Source organism: Colobus angolensis, unplaced genomic scaffold (genome assembly GCF_000951035.1).
Source record: "Colobus angolensis palliatus isolate OR3802 unplaced genomic scaffold, Cang.pa_1.0 Scaffold451, whole genome shotgun sequence".
NCBI classification, from domain to species: domain Eukaryota; kingdom Metazoa; phylum Chordata; class Mammalia; order Primates; family Cercopithecidae; genus Colobus; species Colobus angolensis.
In genome coordinates, this window is record NW_012117944.1 from 245,149 (window position 1) to 266,276 (window position 21,128).

The 21,128-nt window shown below is 43.8% G+C and overlaps 1 protein-coding gene and 1 long non-coding RNA gene across 3 annotated transcripts in view; one reads left to right on the top strand and one right to left on the bottom strand.

The window, feature by feature from the left end:
• LOC105523145 overlaps window positions 1-13,840 on the bottom strand; it is a 17,779-nt gene extending 3,939 nt beyond the window's left edge. Inside the window, exons 1-3 of the long non-coding RNA XR_001003543.1 lie at window positions 13,514-13,840; window positions 7,098-7,246; window positions 1,161-1,280 (exon numbers count right to left, since the gene is read on the bottom strand). This is a non-coding gene — a long non-coding RNA (uncharacterized LOC105523145). The remainder of the gene's footprint in view (window positions 1-1,160; window positions 1,281-7,097; window positions 7,247-13,513) is intronic.
• On the top strand, window positions 13,486-20,888 carry LOC105523144 (probable ribonuclease 11). Of its 2 annotated transcripts, none has more exons than XM_011957907.1 (2): window positions 13,486-13,649; window positions 20,090-20,888. In XM_011957907.1, exons 1-2 carry the CDS (start codon window positions 13,519-13,521, stop codon window positions 20,709-20,711), a joined length of 753 nt encoding a protein of 250 aa, XP_011813297.1. In that variant the 5' UTR covers window positions 13,486-13,518; the 3' UTR covers window positions 20,712-20,888. The 2 variants fall into 2 exon arrangements, with proteins under 2 accessions (XP_011813297.1, XP_011813298.1); XM_011957908.1 differs by lacking the exon at window positions 13,486-13,649 and adding an exon at window positions 16,211-16,373.
• The last annotated feature ends 240 nt before the right edge of the window (window positions 20,889-21,128 follow it).

A 21,128-nucleotide genomic window follows, 5' to 3' on the forward strand; every position in this document is an offset into this window, starting at 1 on the left:
CCTATATAAGGCATTGCACTGCCACCATTAAACGAGACTTGATCAGGCTATTTGTCTTGTCTCCATTTCTCGTGTTTTCTTGTCTCCTCCATTCCCACTCCCCCTTCCAGGGTCCGTTCGACTGTCCTGCAGGACGGGACAGTTCCATGTGGTTTGGCCCCAAATGGGCCAATGGCCTACAAGCCAATTCTGTAACTTCCAGGTAGTCAGCCACAAAGTTAAACCTTGACAGACTGCTCAGCTGTTGGTGCAAAGTACTATAGGCGACTCCTTCTTAGTAATCACCGTCCACACCACTCTAAGTTCAGCCCTTTGGCTGCTTTGTCCGCACCCGTTATCAAACCATATGGTACCGGTGCTAGGCTGGACTGCTACAGCAGTCCAGGCAGCAGTAGCACCCCGGCTGGACCCATCTGTATACCGTGCCCCATCAGGAATGGGAGGGCACCCTTCTTTAAATGGTGATAGCTCAAGGTCTGGGGTGCCTCAGGTCCCATGGCCTTATCTTGCGTTAGGACTACAGGCCCTAAAACCTCTTGTAACTCTGCTGCTAATAGACTTGTACTTAGTATACTCTGCTGTTCTAAGGCACCCCGCTTTGCTAATGTGGATGTCTGTGCTGCCCCAGTCTGGGGGGTTGTTACCCATGAATGCACCCACGCTGCTGTTGGGTAAGTCATCCGCACACTGACTGCAACCCTTCCTGTCAAGCTCTCACAGGCCTGAACAGCAGCATATACAGCAGCTAAATGCTTCTCCATCAGTGAATACCGGAGCTCAGCTCCCTTCCACAGCTGGGACCAAAAACCTATTGGCATTCTAAAGTGCTCCGTGCGCTGCCGTAGGCCCAGCCAAAACCATCTGTGGCTACATGTACATCAAGTTCAAATGGACACCCCTGATCAATTCCTTGTAAGTCCTGTGCTTGCTGAATGGCCTGCTTGGCAGTTGGAAAGCCTGTTTCAGCCTCATCATCCCAATCCCAGGTAGCCCCCTTTTTTGTTAACTGGTACAACAGTTTTATCATTTGAGTCAAATGGGGCACAAATACCTGCCAATACCCCAAGAGGCCCACAACAGCCTGCAGTTGCCTCACCGTGGTGGGTCGGAGGCATGCCTGGATTTTATCATGACAGCCTCTGGTATGGCGTTTGTCTTACCTGATCAAACAACTCCCAAGAATTTGGCAGACAATCCGGACTCTTGGACCTTGGATTCGTTGACATACCAACCGCATGCTGCCAACTCTTGCCGCAAGAGGGACACTGCCGCTTCTTAATCTGCAAAAGAATCAGAGGTTAACATGGTATCATCAATGTAATAAAACAGACAGACCCCTTTTGGACATTTCCAGGCATCTAAGTCCATGGCAACAAGACCATGACAAATGGTGGGGCTGTGCACACAGCCCTGTGGCAGCACAGTGAAAGTCCATTGTCACCCTTCCCATGTGAAGACCAACTATTTCTGGCTCTCTGGAGCAATGTCGATGGAGAAGAATCCATTAGCTAAGACCACTACAAAGTGGTACTGTCCCAGTTCCATTGTCAGGTAGTCCCTCAAATCCATGGTATAGCTGCATGCAGAGGGGGTGTCACCTTATTTACTCCTGGCAATCCACTCTCATCCTCCAAGTCCCATTAGGCTTTCCGACTGGACATACCAGGGAACTGTAGGGGGTATGGATGTCACACAATATTTGCACCTCCTCTAACTTCTTAATCATCTCAGTTATCTCTGTATGCCCCTCTGACAAATGGTATTGACGAATGGAGATAACCTGTTGGGGTTGTGGCAGAACTTGGGGCTGGTGACGTGTATAAGCCCACGCAGTACCGGCCTTACTACACGAACCTGGAGTCTTAATTCTCTGGCCATGGTGTGTAAGTCCAGATCATGCAAAATGTCCACCCCCAGAATATATTCAGGTATAGGAGAAACATAGATAGTGTACAGGCTGGAAGCCAAGATGCAGAGACACAGGTTTCACTTTCACTGACTGTCCCCCATAACCATCAATGAATGCAGCTTTTCCCGGAAACTTATCTGTGTTCCCATAAACAAGACTGCAGTCTGCACCAGTATGTACTAGTGCTAGGACCTGCTGTACATTGGTGGAGGATTAGTGGATTGCCAGTTTCACATGAGGCTGCCAGTCATCCGGTCCCCCCACCAAGCCAAGCACTTCAGCCAGTTCCCTAATCAAACAGGAAGAGCCCGGTCTCTTCACCCGTCTGCAAATAGTCCTTGAGCTGCCGTGTCCGGGAGCGGCTGGGTTGAGCAACAGTATTTTGTCCCCTCGGGTATTTTCCGTAATTGCTGTTGGGGGGACAATTGCCTCCACAGAGCCAGCAGCATTCCATTGGCTTTCCTGTCAGTTTCTTCCCAGCAAGCCCAGCTGCAAGTAAATCCATCCACATCTGCATATGGGTCACCCGCTGGGGTTCCTTTTGATTTCGCGGGGTGGTTACCTGTGCAGGGGGTGTCTTCCCCTTCTTTATGGCGCGGATTCCCCAGTCCCGCTGATGGCCTTCCGCCTCGTCGAGGGCTGCCATAGCAGTAGTCACTTCCTCTATGCGGCACCCCACATATGGAGTAAGAACAGCAGCTAGAGAGCCAAACGCACTCGGAGGCTGCCAGCCCAGCACAGGATCCCTCATTTGGGAGATAAAATGTTCATCATCTAGCCTCTAGGTATTCAGATCAAACATAGCCTGCCGCATACCCATCCCCAGGGATACCTGTACCAAATCAGCATATGATGGCCATTTACTCACAATTTCCGGTATCTCTCCGGCATCATTCCTAACAGGCCATATGGCGGCCATCAGCCACTCGATTAACATGTGTTCACCTTGCCCTTGTGCCAACTGCCAGCACAGCTGCAGCCACTAATGAAGCGAGGGGTGATTATGATAGAAGCCAGCTTCTCCATCTCGGAGGCAGAGCGAGAAATGCTGTCAGCCCCCTCATCCCCCAAATGGGGTAGACAGGCAGGGAGGGGCTCCGCTGGGTGCTCCCTGCATTGCTTACCTAACTCCTGCAACTCAGTGGGAGTATAAGCACTATAAGAGGTGTATTCCACCACCGTGGGGGGGCCTCTGGGCTCTCCCCTCGGGTCCCATCAGCTGCTCATGTTCTACCTTCTGATGGATCACAAGACAAGCCCGCAGCAGCAGAAGCCTCCTCCTCAGGATCAGACCAAGCCGGAGTGTCCCGCCTGGAGGACGGGCGCAAGGTCATGCCAACAGCTGTTTCCAGCTCCTGCTCCAGGCTGTTTATCTGAGCCTCTAAGTGCCCTGCTTGCACCTGGAGGTCCTTTACCCCCAGGTTTTGCTCCAAGCTGTGCATTTGGGCCCCCAGGAACCCAACTTATGCCTGAAGGTCCTTTAGCTGTGCCCTGTCCAGCAGGGACTGAGCCTTTACTTCAGGTAGTACAGTCAGAAATGCCCATCCAACTCTGCTGGCGAAGGTGTATCCCTTCTTGGTGCTGTGAGCTTCCAATTGCTTCAGTGCCTTCTTCACACTCGCGGGAGACCTGTTCACTGCCTCCCATGTTTCCACTGGGACCCATCCAAGCAGCACCTCTGCCACCGGGTACTACAGCTCATGCTGCGGCCACATAGTCTGGTTCTCTCACTATGGAGCGTTCCTTACTCCACTCACCTTCCCCATTCTGCCTGGTGAACCTATGCGTCCTTCGTTTCCTTAGACAAGCCTTCCCAGAAAACCCAGAATAAGTGAAGTAGTCTGTTTTGCTTGCATAAAACCCTGCAATTTCCCTTGTGGTCCTTATCACTAACATAATATATTTATTATATTTCTTAGCTTTAAAAAATTGTCTGACTGTTTCATGAGGGCAGAGACAACATCTGTCTGCTTTCCTGTAGAAATCTCTGTTCTAAGCACAGTGCCTGGAATACAATAAATGTTCAACAACTATTTGCTCAATAAATATTGAATAAATGAAATAATATATTTTCATAGCCAAAAATAGCTATATTTTGCTCTTCATAATATCAGAGAGCTTTTCTTTATAAAGCTCATTCATCTTTTTGACGGTTCCTTTAGTGGAACCAACAACAACAATAAAAAAAAAAAAAAAACCTTGAGTTGGGCTAGGCCTAGTGGCTCACACCTGTAATCTCAGCACTTTTGGGAGGCCGAGGCAGGAGGATCACTTGAGGACAGGAGTTTGAGACTAGCCTAGCCAACATGGTGAAACCTTGTCTCTACTGAAAATACAAAAATTAGCCAGGCATGGTGGTGCACACTTGAAATCCCAGCTACTTGGGAGGCTGAGGCAGGAGGCTCGCTTGATCTGAGGAGGCAGAGGTTGCAGTGAGCTGAGATCGCACCACTGCACTCCAGCCTGGGCAATAAAGCAAGACACCATCTCAAAACAACAAACAACAAGAATAACAACAAACAAACAAAAACCTTGAGTTGGAAGAAAGCCCAAAGAGTTGAAGGAACTAGAAAGAGGAGTGCATGGCAGGAATAGAACATGGAGAGAGAGCGGTTTGAGGAGAGGCCATCTATGCAAGGCCTGGTAGGCAGAGGTGAGGACTGTGGTCATTACCTTAAGACTAATGAAAAGCCATTGACACATTTTAGATGGAGAAAGTGGATATCACATAACTGGATTTGTGTTTTAAAAAGATTACTGTGGTGCAGTAGGGTTGACAAGGTGTGAAATGAAGGATTTGTATGGCACCCTCATAAGCCCCTGGGCACTATTCCAAACCCCCTACTACTACCTCACCTGTCCCCTTGTCCAGGTGAAGTAGATAGACTGGGGCCTGTACGTGTCCAGAACAAGCTGCTGGAAACGTGGCTGAGCCCCTGGGAGCCACAGTTCAGCTTTCCAATACACAAGCATAGAGCCCTGCTTCAGAGAATGGTGTAGTCTGAGGTGCTTTTTCACCTCTAAAACTGTGAGTGGTTTTCACCTCCTCCATCTCACCAATTCTGCCAACTCCCGGCCACTTTCAAAGGAGGCCAGTGAGACCCATGGAATGAAGCTCTGGGTCACAGAGCTAGTTAGAGGCAGGGCCCGTGTCAAGCCTGGAATCCAGCTTTCACAACTCTCGGCTCACTGCTTATTCTGCTCTAGTTAGGTGGTTATGAAAAGGGAGTTTCTGGATTTTTTTTGTTTTTTTTCGAGACGGAGTCTTACTCTGTCATCCAGGCTGGAGTGCAGTAGCACAATCTTGGCTCACTGCAACCTCCACCTCCCGGGTTCAAGTGATTCTCCTGCCTCAGCCTCCTGAGTAGCTGGGACTACAGGCGCGCGGCACCACACCTGCTAATTTTTTGTATTTTTAATAGAGGCAGGGTTTTACCGTGGGAGTTTCTGTTTTTACCACATCTGGGTTCTTTAGGGCCTTCGTGATTATTTGGGGTCAGGGGACAATTATGTTATTTCAAGCCTGGGAGTGCGATGAAAGATATGAATGTCCGGGAGGTGCCATACGGGAAGGCTGGTTAATGGTCCTTCCTCAAGGAGAATTCAAAGGGAACTGTTGAGGGCTTAGTCTGGGGACACACGGAGAAGCCAGATAAGCTGTGATCAAAGCATTCTCAGAAGTGGAAAACTGAAGGCAGGGTCCTACCCAGAAGCTGTTAGAAAGACAGGCTTAGCCAACTTTCCCTTGGCCTGGTCTTCCTTGGGCTACTGCTTGGTGGCAATCATTTCAGAGACACAAGAAAAGTTATAAAGCAAAAAATGACTTGTTTTTCCGCAAGGGAGAACAGGACCTCCCATGTGCATAGTACAGGGCTATCACTGCAGGGCTGAGATTGATGGCTTCGTCAGAACATGTCCTGCCCATGATCAGGAGCAGCTTGTTCTGGACACGTACAGGCCCTAGTCTGTCTACTTCACCTGGACAAGGGGACAGGTGAGGTAGTAGGGTGGGGTTTGGAATAGTGCCCAGGGACTTATGAGGGTACCGCACAAATCCTTCATTTCACACCTTGTCAAGAAAACAGCTCTGCAATTGCCAAAAGTAGACAACGAACCCTCCAGAGTAGGGGTGTCTCGTGCCTTTTTTCCCCAGTAGTAAGTGTTCCCGATTTAGGAAGGTGTCCCTTCGACTGAATGCCAATTCCTAGGCAAGTTCACAGAACTGCTCCACCACACTCCTGAGTCAGAGCTCCCACTTCAGGGTCTGCTACTCAGGTTCCAGCTCCCGGTTGCTACTGCTCCCCTGCACTCCAGGCTGGGAGGCAGAGACCACCTCATATTCCCTCAGGGTGGGGGAAAATAAAACTTGTAGCCAGAGCATTGTCATCTTAGGAGAACAGTCATTGAGTTCATTTTAATTTAGCTCAGAACTTTAGTTTGTAAAAGCAGAGTGAGACCTTATAAATAGTCAAATTCTTCCTTTATTCTTTTTTATTACCCCCATTTTAGAGCTGAAGCAATGCAGACCCTGAGCAGTGACATGACTTTCCCATGATCACACCGCTACTCACTGGCAGAAGAGGGGAAACAGCTGACATCTTTCACCCATTCATCCACTCCACAAACATTTTTTGATCTCTTCAGAAATACCAGGCAGTGTGCTAGAGAGAACAAGCACGTTCCTCTTGCTCTCCAGAGGCCCACACCATGTAAGGAGAAGGCCAGATAAATCTCCTGTAGCACCACATAGGAAGTTATGTGCTGGAACCACAGAAAAGCTTCTTGCAGACACTCAAGGAAGAGAGGTGGGTGGTTAGTTTAAGAAAGGGTTCCTGGAGGGATTGATGAAGTCCCACGGCCTTTGCATTGCTCTTAGAAATATTTCTCGATATGTGAACTTACATTGGGTGAATAAGAGTGTGTGTGACGCAGCCTAGATTTCCTCATGAGCAAGGCCTACTTCCACTGCTAGAAACTCAGGATATCATCTGACTCTTTTCATCACCTGAGTAGGAGATGAAAACAGTTCGGAGGGCTCCTTAGTGAAAATAAACAGAAAAGGAAAGAAATCGGGTTCCAATTCAGAGGCACTTTCAACCTTTTAGTCTTAAGAGAGGTGCTCAAGGGTAGCTTCTGGGTGATAGAGAAGTAGGAAAAGGCCAGAAAAATCTTGGAGTTAGGGGAGCACCTTTTGCTTTAAATGACCTTCCTGCATCCAAGGTCTTCCCAGCTCCTTCACTGCCAGTCACACTCCTGGGCCATGCTGCCATTTTGTAGATTTCAAAAGTATTCAAAGAGTAGGTTTTAAATGTTCTCACTATTAAAAAAGGATCTACACTATTTAAAAAGTAATGGATATGTTAATTTGCTTGATATAACATCCCACAATGTACTATATATATCAAAACTTCACATTGAACCTCATAAATATATACAATTATTATTTGTCAATTAAAAATAAAAATCTAAATTAAAAAAAAAATGTCTGAGTAGATAACCTGGTAGGTTTCCACTTCATAATATAGTTGAATTAGTCCTTAATATTTTCCTAAAGTGGTTTATGTTTTCAGAAAAGTATATATGAATAATTCTGAGTTTCTGCATGATGGTGTGAACGGAATCTGAAGTGCTCACCTTGAACTGTCAAGCCAAGAAGAAATCACCTTCTAACTTCTTTAAGTCACTGGATTACTGATGATGGCTTTGTTTTCTTGTTTTGTTTTTGTTTTTTGAGATGGAGCCTCACTTTGTTGCCCAGGATGGAGTGCAGTGGCACGATCCCGGCTCACTGCAACCTCCACCTCCTGGGTTCAAGTGATTCTCCTGCCTTGGCCTCCAGAGTACCTGGGATTACAGGCACACACCACCATGCCTGGCTAATTTTTGTATTTTTAGTAGAGACAGGGTTTCAGACAATGAAACCTGTTGGCCAGGCTGGTCTCCAACTCCTGACCTCAAGTGATCCACCTGCCTCGGCCTCCCCAAATGCTGGGATTACAGGCGTGAGCCACTGCGCCCGGCCTGATATTGTCTTTGTTAGAGCAGCTTATCCTTACCCTGTGCACTCTTCCCCAAAGCTTCCAGCTGTACGTCCTTTCCTTCTCACTGGCCCCACATGAATGGGATTACCTTGATTGATTCAGGGCCCGGCAGATTCACGCCCAGATCCCCAGCAGGTTCCCTTGAAGCTCATGGTTATATGGGGAACTGGTAGATTCTCAAACAATATTAGCGCTTGGTCAGAAAGGCAGAAAGGGAAAATCTGTAATGGCGAGGACTACTCTGATCATCCTATTTAAATTTGCACAACACCAGCTGGGTGCAGTGGCTCACGCCTGAAATCCCAGCACTTTGGGAGGCCGAGATGGGTGACTTGCTTGAATCCAAGAGATCCAGATCAGCCTGGGCAACATAGCTAAACCCCATCTCTACAAAAATACAAAAATTAGCCAGGCATAGTTGTGCGTACCTGTGATTCCAGCTACTCGGGAGGCTGAGGCATGAGAATCGCTTAAGCCTGGGAGGCTGAGGTTGTAGTGAGCCGAGATCGAGCTACTAAACTCCAGCCTGGTCAACAGAGTGAGACTCTGTCTCAAAAAAAAAAAAAAAAAAAAAAAAAAAGTGCACAGCACTTATTATCCTCTAAAACACTGAAGTATTGATCATGTTTATTTTTCATTGTCTATCTCCTTCCACCAGATGTAAATTCCATGAGAGCAGGAATTTAATTTTTAGAAAATACTTATTTGCGAATATACACAAAAGTAGGAAGAATAGAATAATAGATCCTATTACACTTTTCCTCCTAAAAGCAACAATTATGAAAAATTTGCCACATTGATTTTTTTTCTCTCTTCCTGTTTTCCTCCTTCCTTTCTTTTCTCTTTATTTCTTGGAAGAAAATACTTGATATCATGTTATTTCACTCTTAGAACTTTTGAATATTATCTCCAAAAAATAAAGACATTTTCTATATAATTATAATTATTATATCTTATAAAAGTAAAATTATGTTCTTAACATAATCTAATGCCCAGTCCATATTCACATTCAAGTAAGATTCAAAATCTGAATATTCTTTTAATCTGTAACAGTTTATCCCTCTTTGTTTTTGTATGATAGACTTTGTGAAGAAACTGGTAGAATGTCACATAATCTGGACCTGTTTATTATTGCTTTCTTGTAGTATTATATAACTTGTGCCTCTTTTCCCTAAATTTCCTACAATCTGGAAGTTAAATCTAAGGCTTAATAAACTAATCTGCTCAATTCTTTGGCAATATTACTGGGTAAACAGTGCTGCGCACTTGCTATAGTACCATATTAGGTGGCACATCATAACTCACCTTCTACTTCTGTTTGGGTAATGGCAACCAGATCTTCCATTGCAAAGTTCCCCATAGCCTCTCTTTGTGTGTGTGTGTGTGTGTGTGTGTGTGTGTGTGTGTGTTGTTTGTTTGCTTTTTGTTTTGTTTTGTTTTTGAGATGGAGTCTCGCTCTGTCACCCAGGTTGGAGTGTAGTGGTGCGATCTTGGCTCACTGCAAGCTCCGCCTCCTGGGTTCACACCATTCTCCTGCCTCAGCCTCCCAAGTAGCTGGGACTACAGGCGCCTGCCACCACGCCCAACTTTTTGTATTTTTAATAGAGGCGGGATTTCACCATGTTAGCCAGGATGGTCTCGATCTCCTGACCTCATGATCCGCCTGCTTCAGCCTCCCAAAGTGCTGGGATTACAGGCGTGAGCCACTGTGCCCAGCCTTATATAGGCTCTCTTTTAATAATTTTACCACTCAGCAAATGCTTTTTGCCTGGCTTAATAATTTCATTAATGATTATAAAATGACGATTTTCTAATTTTATTATTCTTTTCATATTTATTAGTTGTCATTGTTCTCTAAAGAAGAGCTTTTCCACAGCACATGGAAGCGATTTGGTTGCCCAGGAATATAGTTCCTGAAGGAACGGCAGAATAAATGTGCAGTTCTTCTATTTTAATTACCCATTTTCATATCGAGGTACTGATTAGAGCCAGTAGTGGGGACAGGGACATTTGTCTTTTCACTGGTGTGTCCCAGGGACCTCGAAGAGTGCCTGGCACAGGTAGTGTTTAATAAATGTATGTTGAATTAAATAATACGTGAATGATAAAAGACCCTTACAATAGGTGACAAAAATCCTTTATATAGTAGGTGTTTGAAAAAAGTCACGTCTTACTACAACAAAGGGTCAAGATTCTGGGCGCGGTGGCTCAAGCCTGTAATCCGAGCACTTTGGGAGGCCGAGACGGGCGGATCATGAGGTCAGGAGATCGAGACCATCCTGGCTAACACGGTGAAACCCCGTCTTTACTAAAAAAACATACAAAAAAACTAGCTGGGCGAGGTGGCGGGCGCCTGTAGTCCCAGCTACTCGGGAGGCTGAGGCAGGAGAATGGCGTAAACCCGGGAGGCGGAGCTTGCAGTGAGCTGAGATCCGGCCACTGCACTCCAGCCTGGGCGACAGAGCGAGACTCTGTCTCCAAAAAAAAAAAAAAGAAAAAAAAAGAAAAAAAAAAAGATTCTGGATCTGAACTCTGTATTCTAGGTGTTTTTACCAGAGAAGTGAATGAGAATGTTTGTCCCTTAGTTAATGCCGTTGGCCACTACAGGTGCCATAGAAAAAAGAAGGAATAAGAACAATACGCCGTCCAGATTCCCTTGGAAATCTGGGGAGAGAGAGGGAACTTTATAATGGCATGAGCTGAAATTCTCCCCAGTGAGAATTAATTCTAAGCCAAAAGACTCAGAATTAGATTTAATTTTTCTTTCTTTCTTTTTTTTTTTTTTTTTTTTTTTTTTTTTTTTTGGTTGGGGATAGAATCTCACTCTGTCACCCAGGCTGGAGTGCAGTGGCACAGTCTTGGCTCACTGCAGCCTCTACCTCCTGGGTTCAGGTGATCCTCCCACCTCAGCCTCCCAAGTAGCTGGGACTACAGGCGTGCACACCACCATACCCCACTAATTTTTGTGTTTTTGTAGAGATGGGGTTTCACCATGTTGCCCAGGCTGGTCTCAAACTCCTGGCCTCAATCGATCTGCCTGCCTCGGCCTCCCAAAGTGCTGGGATTACAGGCATTAGCTACTGCGCCCATTCTCAATTAGTTTTAATTTGATATAGAAGCAATACTGTGATATTTTGTTAGAGTCTACACCCAGGAGTGGGGTGAAAAGGTCTCAGGTCAAAAACCCTTAATTTTACCAAACATTTCCAGATTACTTTCTAGTATTGCCACACCAATTTTTATGCCCAGCAATGTTTTTACCAGCACTTAATATTATCTGTTTTTCTAATTCTTGATAACCATTTTTGATAATCTGATGGTTATAAATTATTTCTTTTGTTATTTTAGCTTTCATTTCTTTGATTACTAATGAAGTGGAGCATTGCTTCTTACCCATTTTGACTTCATCTTCTGAAATTGGCTTTTCTCTGACAATTTTTCCCCCCTCGGGGGTTTCCTGTCTTTTTAGGGCTGACAGGAAGGAGTTCCTTGTATGTAGATGCTAATCCTTATGGGGTTTTAGGCATTACAAATATTTTCTTCCAGGCTGCCACACTAGTTAACATTTGGACTAAGTCTCAACTCCTTTTGCCGTGTAATACTCTAGGGATAGGTTTAGTTGCTTCCTTTGGGGAAAATCTTTGTAACAGGGATGGCTTCTCTGCCTGTACACTTACTGAAGTATCTGCACTTCAGCTGCTTGGAAGTTCTGGCAGGAAATAATGAACGTGTTACAGTACATAGATGTACTTCTCTGTATACATTGGAAATGTTTCTGCAAGATGTACAAAATCAAATTTTGTTAATTGAAAATTGTGTCAAAAATTAAGCATGCACTTATATCTTTGTGACATTGGGTAACACGTATCCAAAACAGGATAGTTTGAATTCTGAAAGGGCACCCAGAATGGACATTTTTGGAAAGTAAATATATTCTCCTGGTTGCTCATTTTCACAATTTGAAATTTGGCTTTCGTTTTTGTACATAGAGAGAAGCGTTTTTTGAAGGCTTCTCCAGTATTCTGTTTTTCCTAGATAATTTTTTACTCAGCAATCATTTTCTTCCTGCCAATTAGAAAGACACAGATATGCACAGAGGAGATTTTGTACCTGTCTCTCCAAAAGAGAAATGACTTCAGGGCATGAAGTAGTAAAACTAAGTCCATTTGCCCATTCCTGTATCAACTCACTGGGAGGTGATAGCAACAAAAAAAATTCTCTGGTCTCAATACTTTGAACCACTATCTTTTTACTAAACACTTATCCACGAATCTCCCATGTAGGTTTCCCATGTATACCATGGTTCAGTGGTTCCCAAGTTTTGCTATACATTAGAATCACTTGGGGATCCTTTAAGAGTCCCCAACCCAGATCACACACAATATGAATTAAAGCAGAATGTATCAAGGTGGAAGCCAATATTTTTTTAAATCTCCTGTTGATTCTACCGTTCAGCAGTTTGGGAACTATCTCCATACTCCTCAGGAGCCCAGGTATTTATCAAAATTAATGTTATTACCAGGGAATTGTTTTTGTCCTGTGCTAGACACCACGTGGAAATGAAGCTTGCTAAAACTGAAATTCAAGTGTTTGGCACTGACAGGATGGGACTCTTGCTTTCCTTCTCACTTCCCATCTCCACCTTAACCTTTCTGCAACTCATTTATTTGTCAATGAAATGAAAAATTTCATATATTTGTCATAAGGACTGATTGAAAATTTAGAAAGGAGACAGTACTATGGCTGGTACACATTGGCCCTCACTAAGTGTTCTGAAAAGTCCTCACTTGTTTAATGAGGACACATTCAGGACCTGCCTTACCTGACTCTCTTGCTGAAGGTAACTTCTCTTCCTCCCCAGCAGTGCCCAAGCATACCCTCTGCAGGTCCCTCCCTTTTTCTACTTTGGCCCTCCCCACATTCAACAGGCTCTCTATCAGTTATTGTCAGGGACCAGCAAGACACAAGCAATTTTCTCAAATTCATGATCAAAAGGCTATGTTACCTGTGAGAACGACCAGAAAAATGACAGGTGAGAGGAGCTAGCACAGAGCCAAGCAGGACTGACAGAGGGAGGGACTTGGAAGGAACTGGGAAGAATAGATGAGTAGAAGGTACTAAAATCATGTGCAGTTGAGTGGAGTTAAGGTTGAGAAAATTACGGGAAAGGTTATTCAGCAATATGAATAACCTTGACCACCTTCTGTATGTCCAGCTCTGTGTTGAGCACTTTGAAGGATTTGAGAACTGGGAGATGTGGTCAAAGACGCTGTCAAAGAACTTGTAGAAACAAAACAAACGCAACAGGAATAATTTAGAGAACTGCTCAATACCAAACTCTGAGAGCTGACATGGTCAGAAAAGGCTTTCTTGGGGAACTATGCCTCCAGCTGGATCTTGCAAGGTCAGTGTGATTTTAATTAGTGGAGAGAAGGAAATAAAATATTCCAAGGATGGGGGAGCAGCCAGGGGTTGGAGCAGGAGGAATCTGACTGTCCTTTGCTACTTTCTCTCTTCCCTTACTCAACAGCAGTTAAAGCCAAAGATGCGAAGTCACTCTTACCTCTGATGATAATAATGGTGATAATTTTCTTGGTGCTTCTGTTCTGGGAAAATGAGGTGAACGATGAAGTAGTGACGTCAACCTTAGAACACTTGCATGTGGACTATCCTCAGAATAACGTTCCCGTTCCTGCAAGGTACTGCAACCACATGATCATACAAAGAGTCATCAGGGAACCTGACCACACTTGTAAAAAGGAGCACATCTTCATCCATGAGAGGCCTCGAAAAATCAATGGTATTTGCACTTCTCCCAAGAAGGTAGCTTGCCAAAACCTTTCGGCCATTTTCTGCTTTCAGAGTGAGACAAAGTTCAAAATGACAGTCTGTCAGCTCACTGAGGGCACAAGATACCCTGCCTGCAGGTACCACTATTTCACCACAGAGGGGTTTGTTCTTGTCACTTGTGATGACTTGAGGCCAGATACTTTCCTGGGCTATGTTAAATAACTCAAGATCAGCTCCCGAGTCTGAGATCTCTTCTCTCAATGGCATTGGACCTGGCTGTGCCTGAGGCAGACCTGAACCGTGGACCTGGGGCAATGCCTTGAGTGGAAGGGGAAGCCACTGGTAATTAATTTATCCTTCCTGTATTGCTTAGTTGGGATTGTTTTATTCTGCTTCAATAAAAGAATCTTTATTGAATTAAACCATAAATTCTACATGTGTTTCAATTTTTTGTCCCTTATCTCTGGGTCGTTTGATGACAGACAAGACTGAGATTAAGATAAAGTGAATGAGCCACTCACTTTAGATGCAAAATTTAAGAGGGCACCAAAAGACCAAAAACCTAGTAACCTAGATGAATATATTTGATTTCAGTATTTTCTTTTTCTTTTTTTGAGACGGAGTTTCACTCTTGTTGCCCAGGCTGGAGTACAATGGGGTGATCTTGGCTCACCGCAACCTCCGCCTCCGGGGTTCAAGCGATTCTCCTGCCTCAGCCTACCAAGCAGCTGGGATCACAGGCGTGTGCCACTGCGCCCGGCTGATTTTGTATTTTTAGTAGAGATGGGGTTTCTCCATGTTGGTCAGGCTGGTCTCAAGCTCCCGAACTCAGGTGATCCGCCCACCTCGGCCTCTCAAAGTGCTGGGATTACAGGTGTGAGCCACCACGCCCGGCCTTGATTTCAGTATTTTAAGAAAATCAGACTTAATGCAAAAATCTTGGATGCTCAAAATATCTATCACAAAATCGTGAAGATCCAATCTGACAAGGCTAAGATTAGAGTCAGATGAGTTACATGAGTAACATGCAGTACAGGGTCAGATCCTGGTATTTACAATTTTAACATTTGTTCATCAGGGATTATTTTGCATTAAATTTATTTTCTGGCCAGGTGCGTTGGCTCACACCTGTAATCCCAGCACTTTGGGAGGCTGAGGCAGGTGGATCACTTGAGGTCAAGGGTTTGAGACCAGCCTGGCTAACATGGTGAAACCTCGTCTCTACTAAAAATATAAAAGTTGGTCCGGTGTGGTGGTGCATGTCTGTAACCTCAGCTACTTGGGAAGCTGACACAGGAGGAGTGCTTGAACCTGGGAGGTGGAGGTTGCAGTGAGCCGAGATCATGCCATTGCACTCCAGCCTGGGCAGCACAGCAAGACTCTGTTTCAAAAATAAATAAATAAGTTAATTAATTAATTAAATATTTTCTAAAATTGTTGCATTAAAATATTATTTATCTTGATTATTGAGTTTTTTGGCACCCTCTTAAATTTTGGTCTTAGAGTGAGTGTCTCATTAACCTCAGCCTAATCCTAGCCCTACTGCTAGCTGTAGAAGCAACAGAGGTCACCTCTTAGGGTCTTTTTTAAAGATAGCATACACAACTCAAGGAGCATCTGTTCCTGTTCAGCAGCTCCCTTTTTGGCTTGAAATAAAGAAAGGAGCCTGACTGGTCTGAAACCATTTCCCTTAAAGACTTTAGAGAGACACAGATAAGGATTTCCCAGGAAGGGATTGAGACTCTCAGAGCTCAGTGATCTCCTCTTTGCATCTCCAGAAGGAACAGAGCGGACTTTGAGCCGGACTACTTACTCTTTTCTCTTTTCAGTTCTTACAATTGGACTTACTGCTTAGTTTCCCCACATTCAGCTTAGGCGTAGTATCCTTACAGCTAGAAGGAGAAGGAAGAGAAAGAGAGGCTTCTAATTCTGGGGATTTCATGAAGTCCTATTCTTCTCTATTCGTTAGTTTCCTTGTCTCTAAAGCGAGGATCTTGAATTAGATAATGTTTCAAGTTCTTTCCAAGTCTATTAGTCTATAATTCTATTTCTTAGGTAGTATATTATAGCCATTGTTGGAGGGGAGAATTTGTATTGTGAGGTGGTAAGAAATAAGGGGCGATTGGCAAATAAAGGCCAGATTATGTTGTCACTAATTCTGAGCTATGGCATTTCAATCCTGTATGTGAGAGCTAGAGACTCATACAGTGACGTAGAGCAGGCATGAGTGGGTCACAGGCTTTGGAGAGCCCTCTCTGTCCTGATCTTTTCAGTTGAGAGACTTCAGCTGTTCATTGCTCATTTGGACTTAGTTCAAGGTCATATCAAAGAAGAAGGTGCACTTACACTAGTTGTTAGCTCTGTCTCTTGTAACCATCAAGTTCTACGTGATTGATTAGATTTAGGAGGGGGAGGTGGGGGATAATCGTAAGTGAAGGGCAGTTGGCAACCTTGTGAGCAGGCAACGCTTACTCATCTCACGGCTTTTTCCATCTTAGGTGGCCGTTTTTCAGCTGAGTTTTATTTTCTAGTTCTCTGTGGTAATTCTGTTGTCATTGTTGTCTCCATATAATTTTGGGTGTCACCAGGTAAACAGAGTCCTCAGCGTCTGAATAGAAACTTAACAGGAACAGGTAGGTGGTCCCTAGCATATTATTTGTTGGGTCTTGGTAGTATCATTTTCTGGGCAAAACTTTGAAGTGGATGAAGTGCATCCTTTAGGTTCCTACATCTATTTTCTAAATTCTAAGTCCTTTTCCTATCCCTCTCCCTAGGTTTCATTGTCTTTTCTTTCCTTTTCAGTGCTTTTTCTCCCCTTCCTCACCAAACTTCCTCTTTTCTAATTAAAAATATCTTGCAGATAAAAGTATAACTGAGATGAACCAATAGGATCTATCCTCAGAGTAATTTCATTCAACAGGGATCCACATCAAATTCAAATGAATTATGACATTTTAGACATTTGTAGTTTGGGTATGTGTGTATCTATATCTATCCATCTGTATCTAAATATGTATATACATATATATATTATACAGCTACATAGAATCAGAGTCTCACTCTGTTGCCCAGGATGGAGTGCAGTGGTATGATCAATGCTTACTGCAGTCTCAGACTTTTGGGCTCAAGAAATCTCTCCCCTCAGCCTCCCGAGTGGCTGGGACTATAGGCATGTACCACCACAACTGGCTTGTTGTTGTTGTTGTTGTTGTTGTAGAGATGAATTCTCACTATGTTGCCTAGGCTAGTCTTGAACTTCTGGCCTCAAGTGATCCTCCCGCACTGGCCTCCCAAAGCAATGAGACCACAGGCACCGGTGACTGTGCCCAGCCAGGTATATTTTTTTAATGGGCACCTCTTAGCAGTTTCAAATAAAACCTAGGCAGCTGTGAATGCTGCCCACTTGAAATACATGTCTCAGAAAGACTGGAAATTTCTGCCCTGCTCTTCCTCCTGTTTTTTTTCTCCTCCTGGTCTTTCTGTTTCCCTGTTATCACCTTACTACTGATGTCAATGGCATAGGATATAGAAGTTTAGGAAACAAAATAAATTCCTTATAAATCCCTCATCCTTTTTCCCTTCAAAATGCATCGGGTCTTTGGTCAAGTCATCCTCGGGCACACACCTGGATGCATATACTTAATTATGAATAATCTATCAATAATCCATTAACCCAATTAAGGCTTATGTATTCTTTTTTTTTTTTTTTTTGAAACGGAGTCTTGCTCTGTCGCCCAGGCTGGAGTGCAGTGGCCGGATCCCAGCTCACTGCAAGCTCCGCCTCCCGGGTTATGCCATTCTCCTGCCTCAGCCTCCCGAGTAGCTGGGACTACAGGCGCCCGCCACCTCACGCGGCTAGTTTTTTGTATTTTTTTAGTAGAGACGGGGTTTCACCGTATTAGCCAGGATGGTCTCAATCTCCTGACCTTGTGACCCGCCCGTCTCGGCCTCCCAAAGTGCTGGGATTACAGGCTTGAGCCACCGCGCCCGGCCAAGGCTTATGTATTCTTGGTGCTAGGTTTTTGCTTTAGTTTCTCACACAGACATTTTAAATTCAAATATAATGTTTTGAAAGTTCATACATAATAACATCAAATGAGTAGTATAAGAAGGGAATGATTAGAAGTTCAGAGAAGTTGGAAATGGGTTTAGTAGACTTCAGCGGTGATGAAATGTGTAAAATAAAGAATGAGATCTGAACTGGGCTTTGAAGGATTTCAAGAGACAGAAAAGTATAGCCATTCAAGAAAGAAGCTACGTGGGAAAGATGGCATAGGGTATATGAAAAAAAAGAGAGTCGTGCCGGGCGCGGTGGCTCAAGCCTGTGATCCTAGCACTTTGGGAGGCCGAGACGGGCGGATCATGAGGTCAGAAGATCGAGACCATCCTGGCTAACACGGTGAAACCCAGTCTCTACTAAAATATACAAAAAACTAGCCGGGCGAGGTGGCAGGCGCCTGTAGTCCCAGCTACTCGGAGGCTGAGGCAGGAGAATGGCATAAACCCGGGAGGCGGAGCTTGCGGTGAGCTAAGATCCGGCCACTGCACTCCAGCCTGGGCGACAGAAAAAAAAAAAAAAAAAAAAAAAAAGAGAGTCACACTGATGGACTAAAAAGAGAGTCACACTGATAGACACACTGATGGCAGGTTTGTGTAGCAAAATAATGGAAAATAAATCCTGATAGGCAGATTGAGATTAGAGCAAGTAGCGCATTGGCTACTGGGCTCAGGGGATCAGACTTCCTACTGTGAGCAAAGAGGAATATTTCAAAAATTCTGAGTGTCATTGCAAGTTATGTTTTTAGAAAAGTAGTGTATAGAAGAAATTGGAGGGTCAAGAAGGGATGATTAGGAGGGAAGTAAGGATAATAATGTAGGAGATCAATGTAGAAGGGATGGAGGCTGTAAAAGTGGAAGATAAAAAAGAGGAAAATAGAATTATTCTAAAGAGAGAGAAAGAATTATTAACTTAAATAACCATTCTTTCAGGATTTTCCAGGATTGACCTCAAGTAAAGGATTTTATATACTAGTAAAGTCATGCTATGTTGTTAACAAATAGTGTTGAGAAATTAGTGTGTGTGCAGTAATTACACACACTGAATAAAACCCAGGCAGCTATGAATGCTGCCCACTTGAATTACATGTTTCAGAAAGACTGAGAATTTCTGCTCTGCTTTTCTTCCTGTTTCCTTAACATCTACTCTTTAGCACGATGGTAAACTCTTAATTATTTATACTAACTGGAGGAGTGAAGAACGCAAAACTGTGGATGATTCCATTAAAATTTATAACTGATCCTGGAGTGCAGATTCTTTCTTGATCTACAGTTCATTATTTGATTCTGTATGAATAAAAGTATAAATAATCAGAAACTGTGTTTCAGGCTCAAGGAATTTTTAGCCTAACAAGAGGGAGAAAAGATTAACATTAATCGACTAACTAGAAAAATGAAAAAGATCATATAAAATGAAGTGCAACTTAATCTGTGCTGTAGGGTTACAGAAAACAAAACAGTCATGGCTGGGTTTTGGTATAAATAGACAGAAAAGATTTCACAGAATAAGAAGCAATGGTGCTGCCCAGGCCATTGGGATTCTGACTGCCAAATGGACACTTTGTTCAGTTCTCCCTGAGCTTCCTTGATTCCACATGGTCTCCTGCATCAATCTTATACAATCCTGTCTACCCCTCTGTTGCCCCTCCTTCCCTCAGTTGGACACAACAGCTGAAACTCCCAGGAAACAAACACAATTTCACTTCCAGCTCTGCAACAAAGTGGAATCTTCCTGTACAGGATCCACTTGCTGAAGGAACTTGTCAAGACAGAAATCTTATGACTGAGAATGGGTGGAAAAAGAAATGAGAGATGGGGAAATGGCAATGTGTGTTTTATTTCGTTTTCAAGTGGCTACCATGTGCCAGGTTCTATATATATGAGGCCATAGGAGATACGGTAATGGTGAGGGATGAGTTGAGTGAGAATTGTGACCCACCATGGAGATTATACACCCCACCAATGAGACGATAGACCAAGGGAAATGGATAAGAAACAAATACTTTGTTGTAGATCTTTACACATATCACTTTATGTAATTCTCACAATTTTTTTCAGATGGGGAAACTGGGGTTAAATAAGGTAGAATAAATTATAAGCAGAAAAGAAAGGATTTGAACATGAGTCTTCAGACTCCACAGCTGATCGTGTTTCTATTATATCATAGTTCCATTCACAGATATAAAAATTTTAACCTACATGTAGGGGTCACTCCCAGGAATAACTGTCAGGAGGAAGAAAACTACCTCTTTAATCTTCTTATTTTATCTTTCATTTATTTTCTTTATTGCAGAAGAGATTACACTACATCTGAGATGGAGACCTTTCCTCTGCTGCTGCTCAGCCTGGGGCTAGTTCTTGCAGAAGTATCAGAAAGCACAATGAAGATAATTAAAGAAGAATTTACAGAGGAAGAGATGCAATATGACATGGCAAAAAGTGGCCAAGAGAAACAGACCATTGAGATATTAATGAACTCGATCCTGTTAGTTAAAAATACCAGCCTCAGCATGTCCAAGGATGATATGTCTTCCTCATTACTGACATTCAGAAGGTTACATTATAATGACCCTAAGGGAAACAGTTCAGGTAATGACAAAGAGTGTTGCAATGACATGGCAGTCTGGAGAAAAGTTTCAGAAGCAAACAGATCGTGCAAGTGGAGCAATAACCTCATCCATGACTCCACAGAAGTGATGCACAGGGTCCACAAGGCCCCCAGCTGCAAGTTTGTACAGAATCCTGGCATAAGCTGCCCTGAGAGCCCAGAACTGGAAAATACAGTGTGTCAGCTCACTACAGACAAACAATTCCCCAGGTGCCAATACCATAGTGTTACCTCGTTAGAGAAGATATTGACAGTATTGACAGGTCATTCTCTGATGAGCTGGTTAGTTTGTGGCTCTAAGTTGTAAATCCCACAGAGCTTTAAGACTAGGATCTTACTAAAGAAGGACCTCTTCATGTTCATTCTTGTTTCTTTCCTTAATATCTACTCTTTAGCACTATAGTAAACTCTTGATTATTTATTCTAACTGGAGGAGTTAAAAATTCAAAATTGTGGATAATTCAGTTAAAATTTATAACTGATACTGGTGTGCAGATTCTTCTCTCTCTCTCTCTCTCTCTCTCTCTCTTTCTCTCTCTGTGTATGTGTGTGAGGGGCGTGGTGGGGTCGGGGGGTGTCTGAAACAAACTGAATTTCATCCTAGCTCATCTATAAAGCCAAGAAACAAGAGTCCACCTAACTAGGCAGAATTAAGGAAAGAAGACCTAAAGCCAATATGGACAATTAAAAACTAATTGTACTGCCAATGATACTATTCAGAAAA

What these genes read in the sequence shown, in the direction of transcription:
- LOC105523144 (XM_011957907.1), top strand. Translation starts at nt 13,519, where the DNA reads ATGATAATAATGGTGATAATTTTCTTGGTGCTTCTGTTCTGGGAAAAT. An exon ending in AACGTTCCCGTTCCTGCAAG is followed by an intron (nt 13,650 to 20,089) that starts GTACTGCAACCA and finishes TCTTTATTGCAG; the next exon opens with AAGAGATTACACTACATCTG.